The 12851-nt window shown below is 44.5% G+C and overlaps 1 protein-coding gene across 3 annotated transcripts in view; it reads left to right on the forward strand.

Moving 5' to 3' along the window:
• Positions 1-703: 703 nt before the first annotated feature.
• Positions 704-12851, forward strand: part of CCNA1 (cyclin A1) — a 31822-nt gene continuing 19674 nt past the window's right edge. The window contains exons 1-2 of one of the 3 annotated variants that reach the window (XM_084879564.1): positions 704-1452; positions 2537-2716. In XM_084879564.1, the coding sequence (XP_084735690.1) occupies positions 1264-1452; positions 2537-2716 (369 nt within the window). In that variant the 5' untranslated portion in view covers positions 704-1263. Of the gene's footprint in view, positions 1453-2533; positions 2717-12851 lie in introns of all 3 variants that reach the window. The other 2 variants (XM_084879565.1, XM_084879566.1) reach the window with 2 other exon arrangements.

Consider the following 12851-nt stretch of genomic DNA (forward strand, 5'->3'; position numbering starts at 1 on the left):
GTATTATGGGGAAGATGTATTACTGATGAGTAGGCTGCTGCTGTGGGAAAGATGTATTGTTACCTAGCCAGTGAGGCTACTGTATGGGACTTTGCTTTGAAGAACTGTTCTGTCTAGTGGCTCCTTGTTAGCAATGGCTACATGGCCACTGGCTTCTACAATAAAGACTCTCTTATATACCCACAACTTCTCATGGCTTCCCTGTAAAATACTGGCTGTCCCTATGATCCAGACCCTGGCAGAGGGGCTCTAACCTGACAATTACTGTAGTGGAGCAAGGTGATGGAACTGAGTTCCAACACTCAGCTATTGCAACAATCAAGACATTATGAGAGCTCCCCTGTGGCCTTCATATGCAAAAGCATTTGAGAGGGCAGGGCGGGGTGAGGGGGCAGGGCGGGGTAAGAGGGCAGGCAGGGCGAGAGGGCAGGTGGGGTGAGAGGGCAGGGTGGGGCGGGTCCAGCTCCAGGTAACTGGACCCTAGGCCTAACCCAACCAATCAGGTCAGCCAAGGTAGTGGCACCATCCTCCCTATAAAACCCATTGATATGTTAAGTTCTTCCTCTTTCTCACCATGCCCTCGTTGGTGTAGGTGAGGCTGGGCTCGGACTAGTCCGAAATAAATACAGGCTTTCTGCAATTGCATCGGATTCAGCTCCCTGGTAGTCTTTGGGGTTGATGACACTTGGGCATAACACATTGAAATCCGGTGTGCAAAGGGATTGATTGCTGCCTCCCAGTGAATGAAATCCGATGATAAAACGCATCAAAATCAGTTTCATATTGAACAAGACCTGTTTTTGCTCCTCCTGCATCCAACTCTGTTTTCCAAGATGCTTCTCATCTTCCCACCAACATTTGACTCAATCAAACGCTTTTATCCGCATTAAAAATAATAAAGTTAAAGATTCTTTTACCTAGCTTGCCAGGTGCCAGTCATCTCCGTAGATGCAAGGGCTCCTAGGTTTTAAGGACCTATTCCCTACCCTTCCTACCCCTGCCTCTTCCCTCACATAAGGCTCCCTGCTTCACCTTCCCTGTCCATGGACTCCCTTCCCTGCCCAGCATCCAGAAACTTCCCTTCTCCCGTGGCCTGGGCACCTGCCCAGTCTCCAGGTCCCAGCCTCACCACCGTCCCCTTCAAGGCCCCATCGCTGCCTCCTGCCTTCCTGCCGCCTCCTCCTGGGGCACTTGCACCGCTCCTGGACCAGTGGCTGCTGGAACCCCGGAGGGAAGACCTCTTGTGGGGACTGTGAGAACCACATGAGCCCACAAAAACTCATTGCCTTTCCTCCCCTGCCCGGTCACGTGCACAGAAATCGGGCCAGGCGCGGCCTCTGGTGCTCCAGAGCCCCAAATGACCAGGGACACTCCACCGCCATGGATTGGGAGGCCTCGACTCAAGCCCCGGGCCACGCCGCTGCTCCGGCCTCGCTCCAGCAGGAGGTGAAGGTGTGGGAGCAGGGCGGTGAGCGAGCCCGTCAGGACGCCGCGGCCTGCGCAGCCCCGAGGGCCTGCGTCGCTCTCCCGAGCCAAGGTTCTCAGGAGCGGGACGCGGAAGAGACGTTGGCGGGCGGAGTTAGCGGTTGTCCGGAGGACGGCTTTACGGAAACAGCCGCTCCCAAAGCCAGAGCCATCAGGGGGAGGGGGCGAGGGTGGGCCGCCTTCCTCACTCCCAGGCCTCGGCGCCGGCCATCCGGGCGCCGTGCCCACAGCGACCGCCCGCTAGGCGGGCCGGGCCGCGCCCGAGGAGCCGCCGCCGCCGCCGCCGCCGCCGCCGCCGCCGCCGCCGCCGGCCCCGCCCGGCCTGAACGCCCAGGGGCGGCGGCCTGGCTCGGGAGCCAGCGGTGAGGAGGCAGGGGGCGTGGCCTGGCGCGCAGGCCCGCTGCGATTGGCGCGGAGGCGCCCGCGAGGCCCGGCAGCGCCGCTGATTGGCCGATCACAGACGCGGGGCGGGGGGCGGGGGTGATGGCGAAACTAACCCGCGCTAAGGGCCCGGGCGGACTCCGGGTGTGGGCGTCTCGGTTGGAATCCTGCTGCCTCTCCCCCCCTCCCACCCGCCCCACTCCTGCGGCCCCTCGCTCCCGGTCCCCCAGAGCACTCCTGGTTGTTGGAGACCCACATGGCCGGGAAGAGCGAGGCCCGCTGTGGAGAGGTCGGAGGGCAGGAGCGCCCTGCTGGTCGCTGGGAAGGCCGTGCCTTACCCGCAGGGATGTATCCTGGTCTTTGCTGGCCGGAGGGCGGGGGATAAGCCTCAGCACAGAAAGACTCGCTCCGTTTAGACCCCCAAGAAACGTGGCTGCTCTCTCCTTCCGGCCTTCCACCAGGTCTTGGAAGAAAGCCTCAAGGGATTCAAGTCTCTGTTTTGGTTTAAAGCAGCTTTGATAGCTTACGCCCCGTGGCTAGCGCCCTTTGAGCCTAATCATTGCAGGAAAGGCCATCGTTTTAGTGCTTCCTCTTAGAGCTGCATCCTTGGAGCCCCTGGTGGACGAGGCTGACTAACTGGCTTGTCTCTTTCTCCTTCCTGAGGCAGCAGCCTGTGAACACTGAGGTGATGCATCTCAGCAGCTCTAAGGGCAGAGTAGTCCTGGCTCCAATGTCCCGAGGTTCTGATGGCCGTCAGAGGACAAGAGCTCAGCTTGGCCAGGATCCCCCACAAAGAACAGTGCTAGGGGTGCTAACTGAGAATGGACAGTACAGGAAGACCTGTGACCAGGTAATGACTGAGAAACGCTGGGGAAGCTGCTTGTTGAGAAGGGCTCTCCTGTCATGCTGGGAGGTGGGGTTTCTCTTGCAGCTTTACTTACAAATTCTCCTTGAGTATTTCAACCCTGGAATCTGGATTATTGGGACATTGGATATTTTAAGATCATCTTATTGGGCCCTTTTTTCACCTAGAAATAGTAAGTAATTATTTCCCTTCCAAAATCGAGGAAATAGGTCTAGGAACTATTTGTAAGTATATGTAAAGTCATTTACGTGTTGGATAAAAGGAAATGTTAATACCCCCAAAGAAACTATAGAACTGGGGTTACTCCAGGTCAGAGCAGTGTGCAGACTGATTTAGACTGTGCCTAAAGCAATTCTGGATAATCTTCACCTTATTCATTGGGGTGTGTTTAAAATTAGGATTGGATCAGGCTAGACTAGATTATTTCAAAAAGTGATTTGAAAGCAGACCTCTCCCCAGTACTGATAAAGGGCAGTTGGCTATTAGATATTGCTTAATTGATTCCTTAGAATTAGATTGAACAAATTCAGACATTTAAATACAAATGAAGGGTTTGGATCCTTAAGAATGGATTTTCAGGTTTAGAAACAACAACAACAACAACAACAACAACAAAAACCACACACACACACACACACACACACACAAAAGCTTTCCCAAGTCTGTTATTAGACAAAATCCTGATAACCGTGCTTTTTAAAGCCTGTTTGCACACTTATAGTGGAATAATGCTGGCATCAGTCAGTGAGGTAGGCAGGCTAGATATCATTTCCATTTAAAAAAATATATATATTTTTTACTTACTGCTTTTATTTTTATTTTTATTTTTAATATATTTTATTGATTTTTTTACAGAGAGGAAGGGAAAGAGAGAGAGCTAGAAACATCGATGAGAGAGAAACATCGACCAGCTGCCTCCTGCACACCCCCTACCAGGGATGTGCCCGCAAGCAACGTACATGCCCCTGACCAGAATCTAACCTGGGACCCTTCAGTCCGCAGACCGACGCTCTACCACTGAGCCAAACTGGTTTTGGCTACTTACTGCTTTTAAAGAGAGAGAAAGGGAAAGAGAGAGGAGGGGAAAGGAGGAAGAGAGAAAGAGAAAAAGACATTGATTTGTTCCATTTATTTATATATTCATTGGTTGTTTCCTGTGTGTGCCCTGGCTGGGCATCAAACACATAACATTGGCATATTGAGATGTTGCACTAACCCACTGAGCTATCAGGCCAGGGCTATTCTTTCCATGTTATAGGTGAAAAAATTTAAAAAAGAAAGAAAGGCCAAGGTTGAAGCAGTGGGAGAGGCATAGTAGAGGAGACCAAATTAGAAACCTCTCATCTAGTGACCTGAGCATTCATGTATTTTTGTGGCATCTAATTAGTTGGAGAAAAATACCCAAAGTGATCTGTTTAAAGCTTTGGAAAAAATTCAGAAGTTGTTTTTAACAAACTTAATTTGTTTAGCAATGTTTGCTTCTTTAAACTTAAAGTCTAAAACCTGGTTATTATGAATTGGTACTCTGCCTTTTCTGACAGGTCTAACCTCTTACATTGCCTGCTCTACCTCTAAATGTCCCTGCTTGATTTTTCTACAACCTTGTTAGAAATTTAATGCTTCACAACCTCCACCTCAGTTAATGGCTTTGTATTCTATTTTCCTAAAAATATGAAAGCAACCAGAAGAGAATTTTTATATACTCTTATGTGCCATATACTCTGTCATCCAGATCCTGCTACATGACTCATGTCCTTACTCATATGCAAGATGAACGCCTATTTGTGCAATACACCTTACTCTTTTTTTTCTTCTTCTCCTCTTCTTTTCTCTACTGCATCAAATGCTTTAGCAAATATAATTTTTCCATCTTAAATATCTTTCAACCACAAAGCTCTTTGCACTGTCTGTCTCATTTATCGAAATATTTCTTAAGAGTTTGTTTATCCCTGAGAGAACCAAGATGGCGGCGTAGGTAAGCACCTAAGCTGCCACCTCGCACAACAATTTCAAAACAAAAACTAAAAGACAGAATGGACATCATCCAAAACCACAGGAAAGCTGGCAGAGTGGGAAATCTACAACTAGAAAGGAGAGCGGCTCATGGATTGTATTGGGTGCCACAAAGCGCAGAGGTAGGGTGATGTGCTCGCAGAGAGGAAGTGTGGCCAAATGCCTGGCTGGCGGGAGGGGAAAGGAAGTCCCCGATTGCACTGCACCCGTTCTGACTGTACTGAACCCCAACACTGGCTGAAACCCTGTGGATGCAGGCTCCTATGGGTGGCGTCCGGACCGTAGAGAAAGGCACCTGGAGACTCAGAGACTGGGAGACTGGGGGAGATGGGAACTGCAGTGGGCAGGATCTACAGTTGCGCGCAAGTGAGTGTGCACAGAGAGGTCTGAAACGGAAGGAGTCAGAAGCTCCAGACTACCGAGACCCAACCCAATTCCGGGCAAGCCCCTGGGGCACCCACGCTGTTGCATGAGGAATCTGGATGATGAGGCAGAAACTCAGGGGAGTGCACAAGGGCAGGGCTGATGGGAAGCCAAGAATATCAGCTCAGCCCTGAGACTCCATGCCATCCAAGTTGAGCACAGAGGCTTTTGCATTCTTGCAAGTCTGATCCTATAAGACTGTCTTCAATACAGAAGGTATCCCAGAGTAGACACAGCTGATACTCATATCCAATAGGCCTGGAGGTCAATTCCTCCCAGGAATACCAACATCAATCAAGATTAACTACAACCAGGCTCTCACGCAGTCCACAAAGGGGAGCACCAAGAGTGTCTACCTCAGGTAACTGGGGAGGCTGACCCACCGGGCCATATAGGACACCAAACACACAAAGCCATCCTACCAACTCTGGGAAGCAACGAAAATGCCGAGACAAGGAAATAGATCTCAAACAAAAGAGATGTAAGAGAACAAAAGACTGGATATAGAATTCAAGACCACGGTTATAAGGTTTTTCAAGAATTTCCTAGAAAAGGCTGATAAATTTAATGAGACCCAACTATTGTAGAAATTAAACATAAACTGACTGAAATAAAAAATATTATACAGAGATCCAATAGCAGACTGGAGGAACACAAGAATCAAGTCAAAGATTTGGAATACAAAGAACCAAAGGACACTCCTCTGGAGAAGCAAGAAGAAAAGAGAATCCAGAAAGTTGAAGATAGTGTAAGGAGTCTCTGGGACAACTTCAAGTGTACCAACATCAGAATTATGGGGGTGCAAGAAGAAGACAGAGTGCAAGATATTGAAAACCTATTTGAAGAAATAATGTCAGAAAACTTCCCCCACCTGGTGAAAGAAATAGACTTACAAGTACAGGAAGCATACAGAACCCAAAAAAGGAGAAATCCAAAGAGGACCATACCAAGATACATCATAATTAAAATGTCAAGGGCAAAAGACAAAAAGAGAATCTTACAAGCAGCAAGAGAAAAGCAGTTGGTTACCTATAAGGGAGAACCCATGCAACTATCAGCTGATTTCTCAACAGAAACTATGCAGGCCAGAAGGGAGTGACAAGAAATATTCAAAGTAATGAATAGCAAGAACCTGCAACCAAGATGACTGAAACCAGCAAAGTTATCATTCAGAATTGAAGGGCAGATAAAGAGCTTCACAGATAAGAAAAAGTTAAAGGAGTTCATCACCAAACTAGTATTATATGAAATGCTCAAAGATATTCTTTAAGAAGAGGAAGAAGAAGAAAAAAGTAAAAAAAAAATTATGATCAACAAAAACATATATCAACAAGTGAATCTAAAAGTCAAGTGAATTAAAAATCTGAGGAACAGAATAAACTGGTGAATATAATAGAATCAGGGGCAAAGAAAGGGAGTGGATTGATAATTATCAGGGGAAAGTGGTGTGGGGGGTGCAGGAAGAGACTGGATTAAAATCGTACACCTATGGATGAGGACAATGGGGATGGGGGAGGTAAGGGCAGAAGGTGGGGTGGAAACCAGGTGGAAGGGAACTATGGGGGGAAAAAGAGAAACAATTGTAATAATCTGAGCAATAAAGATTTATTTTTTTAAAAAAGTTTGTTTATCCCATCTTCCATTAGGGTGAGAATTTGGGATGTCAGGTTCACTGCTGTATTCTTGGTGATTAGAACAGTGCCTAGCCAAGGTAGCATGCTAATGTTTGTTGAATGAATACTGTCTGTCTCTATTTCTTGTTCACTTTTCACTCAATTTTTAGTCTTTTACCCTTAACTGATCATTCTTTATTTCTAGAAATAGTTTTATTCTTACTCAGCTTGGAGAAGACCACTCTATCCTGGATTTTCACCTATCTCCTTGGCTACTCCTCAGTATTCTGGTTCTTCCTTATCCTGTCTCTCAAAATGAGAGTGCTCCAGGACTTAGTATTTGATCTGAGTTTGCACTCAGTCCCTTACACTCTTTTTATTTTTTATTTCATTGTTTAAATTATTACAAATAGTAGTACATACATCTTCTTTCCCCTCCATTAACCTCCCCCCAGCCTCTCCTACCCCCCAGCACATGCCCTCACTGCACCCCCCCCCCTAATGTCTTGTGTCCATTGGTTATGCTTATATGCATGCATGCAAGTCCTTCAGTTTATCTCTTCACTCCCCCAACCCTCCCCAGCCTTCCCACTGTAATTTGACACGCTGTTTCATGCTTCTCTGCCTCTGTATCTTTTTGTTCATCAGGTTATAATGTTCTTTATTATCCATGAATGATTGATATCATGTGGTATTTATCTTTCACTGACTGCCTTATTTCACTTAGCATAATGTTCTCCAATTCCATCCAGGTTGCTGCAAATAGTAAGGATTCCTCCTCCTCCTCTTTCTCCTTCTCCTCCTCCTCCTGCTCCTCCTCCTCCTCTTCCTCCTCCTCCTTCTTTTTTGCAGCATAGTATTCCATTGTGTAGATGTACCACAGTTTTTTAAACCACTCATCTGCTGATGGGCACCTAGGCTGTTTCCAAATCTTTGCTATTGTAAATTGTGCTGCTATGAACATAGGGGTGCATATATTGTTTCTGATTGGTGTTTCTGTTTTCTTGGGATATATTCCTACTAGTGGTATTTCTGGGTCAAAAGCAAGTTCTATGTTTAAATTTTTAAGGAAACACAATACTGTTTTCCACAATGGCTGCACCAGTGAATGAGGGTTCCTTTTTCTCTGCATCCTCTCCAGCACTTGTCATTTGTGGACTTGATAAAGATAGCCATTCTGACAGGCGTGAGGTGGCACCTCATTATTTTGATTTGCATCTCTCAGATGATTTGTAACTTTGAGCATGTTTTCATACGTCTCTTGGCTTTCTGAATGTCATCTTTCAAAAAGTGTCTATTTAGATCAGTGTTTCCCAAACTTCTCTCATGATGAGAATCACCTGGTGGAGTTGTTAAAACACAGATTCCTGAATCCCAACTAAGAAGTGCTAAACTAGAATTTTTGGGAACATATAGGTAAAATTGTATACTTAACTAGTGCTCTAAGACAGATGTTATATACAGAGCACTAAGTTAGGTATGCAATTTTACCTATATGTTCTCAAAAATTCTAGTTTAGCACTTCTTAGTTGGGATTCAGGAATCTGTGTTTTAACAACTCCACCAGGTGATTCTCATCATGAGAGAAGTTTGGGAAACACTGATTTAGATCATTGGCCCATTTTTTTTAATTGAATTATTTAGCTTCCTTTTGTTAAGTTGTATAAGTTCCTTGTGAATGTTGGAGATTTAACCTTATTGGAGATAACATTGGCAAATATGTTCTCCCATGCAGTAGGCTTTCTTGTTGCTTTGTTGATAGATTTCTTTGCTGTGAAGAAGCTTTTTATGTAGATGTAGTCCCATTTGTTTATTTTCTCATTAGTCTCTTTTGCCCTAGGATCTGTGTCTGTAAATATATTGCTATGACTTACATGTGCAATTTTGCAGCCTATGGAGTCTTGTAGGATTTTTATGGTTTCCCTTATTACATTCAAGTTCTTTAGCTATTTTGAGTTTGTTTTTGTGTATGGTGTGAGTTGGTGATCTAGTTTCATTTTTTTTGCATCTATCTGACCAGTTTTTCCAGTACCATTTATTAAAAAGACTGTTTTGACCCCATTGTATGCTCTTACCTCCTTTGTCAAATATTACTTGAATATAATGGCTTGGGGCAATTTCTGGATTCTCTATTCTGTTCCATTGGTCTATATATCTGTTCTTGTGCAAGTACCAAGCAGTTTTGAGAACAGTGGCTTGGTAATATAGCTTGATGTCTGGTATTGTGATTCCTCCAACTTTGTTCTTCTTAGTATAGCTGTGGCTATTCAGGGTATTTATTTTTATTCCTGTTGAATTTTGGGAGAGTTTGTTTTAGATCTTTGAATTATGCCATTGGTATTTTAATAGGTAGTGCATTGAATCTATAGATTGCTTTAGGTAGTATGGACATTTTAATGATGTCGATTATACCAATCCATGAACATGGTATGTTCTTCCATTTGTTTATGTCTTCTTACTCTCTCTTTTTTCCCCAAAGTCCTGTAGTTTTCCGAGTACAGGTCTTTTACCTTCTCAGTTAAGTTTATTCCTAGGAATCTTAATTTTTTTTTTTTATGCAATGGTAAATGGCATTGTTTCTTTTCTTTTCATTTCTCTTTCTGTGAGTTCATTATTGGTGTCTAAAAAGGCTATAGATTTCTGGGTGTTAATTTTGTATCCCGCTACATTGTCAATTCATTTATTATTAGTTTTTTTTTTTTTTTTTTATGGAGTCTTTGGGGTTTTCTATGTATAGTATGTCATCTGCGAATAAACACAGTTTTACTTATTTTTTTCCAATTTGGATGACTTTCATTTATTTTTCTTTTCTTTTTTTTTTAAATCAATCTTTATTGTTCATATTATTACAAAGGTTCCTCATTTCTTCCCCCCTCCACCAGGTTCCCACCCCACCCTCCACCCCTCCCCATCCCCCATTGTCCTCATCCATAGGTTCAGTTTATGTTCAGTCTCTTCCTCCCTCCCTTTCCCCAATAGTAAATCCCTTTTCAGATAGTAAATCAGTTTCTTAGCATTTTCTCATATCAATAATACCTCCACATGCCCAATGATATATTTCACACAAAAGACATTTCCAAATAGGTCAACCAGCCTCATCCATGCCCCACCCAAGGCACTCAAAGATCAACACCCCAGCCCTATACTAACTCATATCTAAGTCTTCATCACTTGATTCAGCAGACCCTCAAGTTCCCACAAAAGTTTCCAGCCATGTCTGAGAGGCAGCCGTGGGGCAGGGGCAGGCGAGGAGCGAGCTGTTCCGGGCCTGGCTGCTCCAGTCCTGGCCTCTGTTGCTCTGGTTCGTTCCACAACCAGCTGCTCCGGGTCTGGTCACTGCCGCTCCCGATCTAGTTGCTCTGGACTTGGCTGCTGCTGCTCCGGGCCTGGCCACACCCGACCCGGCTGCTCCCAGCCTGGCAACCGCTGCTTCAGGCCTGGCCGCACCCGACCTGGCTGCTCCGAGCCTGGCCTCTCCCAGCCTGGCAGCCGCTGCTGCGGGCCTGGCCGCACCCGACCCGGCTTCTCCAGGCCTGGCCGCTCCCAGCCTGGCAGCTGCTGCTCTGGGCCTGGCCGCACAAGACCCGGCTGCTCCGGGCCTGGCCGCTCCCAGCCTGGCAGCCGCTGCTCCGGGCCTTCATTTATTTTTCTTGTCTGATCACTGTGGCTAGTACTTCTAGTACTATGTTGAACAGGAGTGATGAAAGCGAGCTTCCTTGTCTTGATCCTCTTCTTAGAGGAATTGGGTTTAGTTTTTGCCCATTGAGTATGATGTTGGCTGTATGTTTGTCATATAGGGTTTATATTATATTGAGATATGATCCCTCTATTCCCACTTTGCTGAGAGTTTTTATCAAGACAGAGTGTTTTACAAAAGGATTTTGTAAACACTTTTTCTGCATCAATTGATAGGTTTATGTGATTTTGTCTCTCAGTTTGTTTGTGTGATGTATCACATTCATTTATTTGCAAACATTGTACCATCCTTGCATCCCCAGAATAAATCCCACTTGGTCATGGTGTGTGATCTTTCTAATGTATTGCTGAATCAGATAGGCTAGAGTTTTGTTGAGGATTTTAGCATCTATTAGGTCTAGTAATAATTAATGTCGTTTTCTAATACTTTTTAAAATCGAATTTATTTAAACAATACAACAAAATTTAATCAACAGTATAGTTGCCGTTGTTTTCTACTACTTGTGCCCAATGCTCAGGAAGAATTTTAATCCCTCTGTTGTAAAATTCTTGTGATTTTGATGCAAAAAATTCGGTCAATGCATTTTTGAGTCATTCTTCATTATTAAATTTTTTTCCAAGAAGAAAGTTTTGCAAAGAACGAAACAAATGGTAATCGGAAGGGGCAATATCAGGAGAATATGCAGGTTGAGGGAGAACTTCCCATTCCAACTGGCGCAGTTTTTCAGCAGTGATTCTTGCAGTATGCGGTCATGCGTTATCGTGGTGAAGAATTACGCCCTTCCGATTAATCAGGGCGGGTTCTTTTTCTCTTAAAGCTTGGGCTAACCTTTCCAATTGGGCACTATACACTGCACTTGTAATGGTTTGGTTAGATGGTAAAAGTTCATAATGAAGAATTCCTTTAAAATTCCACCAAACACACAACATCACTTTTTTTGCATGCAAGTCAGGTTTTGGCGTGGGCTGCGGAGCCTCATTTTTGTCCAACCATTGAGGCCACCTTTTCAAATTAACATACAGCACCCATTTTTTATCTCCAGTAACAATTTGCTCTAAAAACGGCAAACGGTTTTGACGAGAGAGGAGCGAACTGCAAATTGTGACTCTTTGATTACGGTTGTTGTCGGTCAACTCATGAGGAACCCATTTTCCAAACTTTTGGACTTTGCCAAGTGCACGCAATTGATTGGAAATTGTTTTTTGTGAACAATTTAAAGTTGTCGCAAGCTCTTGTTGGGTAATTTGAGGATTTTGCACCAAAAGAGCTTGAAGAGCTTCTTGATCAAAATTTGACACACGGCCTCGACCACTCTTGTCATCTAACGAAAAATTTCCCTTGCAAAATTTCTCAAACCAACGCTGGCATTTTCTGGCGCTAACTGCATCTTGACCAAGAGCACTACAGATGTTTTTTGCAGCCTCACTTGCTTTTCTTCCTAATTGGAACTCGTAAAGCATGTAGTGCCGAATATGCTCTTCATCCGCCATCTTCTTAGCCCTAGTTCTGCAACAAAAACCAAACCAAACACAAACTTTTTCAAGCAAAACTTGTTAATTGCACTTCACACGTTCTGTAGATACCACGTGTTTGAAGGTTATGTCAATACAAGTCAACGCCAAGCAAGATTTTAAACGAATGTTAAAAACGACATTAATTATTACTAGACCCGCTATGTTCATCAAGGATATTGGCCTATAGTTCTCTTTTTGTGTGTGTGTGGTGTCTTTATCTGCTTTTGGGATTAGGGTAATGTTGAATTCATAGAAAGAGCTTGGAATTGTGCCTTTCTCTTGAAATTTTTAGAGTAGTTTGAGGAGGATAGTTTTAGTTCTTCTTTGAATGCTTGGTAGAACTCCCATTGTACTTTATCTCTGCTCTGATCTTTATTATTGTCGTCCTCCTGTTTATGCAGGTCTTTTCTTGTTGCTCTCTTTCTAACTCTTTGAGTTGTGTAATTAGATAAATTTTGCCATTGTTTCTTGTAGGGTTTTTTTGTTTGTTTGTTTGTTTGTTTGTTTGTTTGTTTGAGGTAGACCTGTCAAGCTATGAACTTCCCACACTAGACTGCTTTCTGAGATTCTGAAAATGGTGACTGGCAGGAATGTAGGAAAGGAAGAGAGTGTGAAAGAGTGAGGGAACAATAGAGGAGTCTGTGGATGTTTGTGGTGTGTGTGTATATGAGCTAGGTACAGTTAGATTCTGCAGGTCTTCCAAGTGGCTGCCAAACTGGACAATCTTAGACAGCGGAGCCATGCTGCCACCATGCACACTCGGGACAGCCAGTGTGGGCAGCAAGAACATGCCATCTTGAAAAATGGAGCTGCTTGAGACTAGGATCCTGACCTTAGCAACACAGTCTGATTCTCTGAGC

Source organism: Pipistrellus hanaki (assembly GCF_964339955.1).
Source record: "Pipistrellus hanaki genome assembly, chromosome: 3".
Taxonomy (NCBI): Eukaryota; Metazoa; Chordata; class Mammalia; order Chiroptera; family Vespertilionidae; genus Pipistrellus; species Pipistrellus hanaki.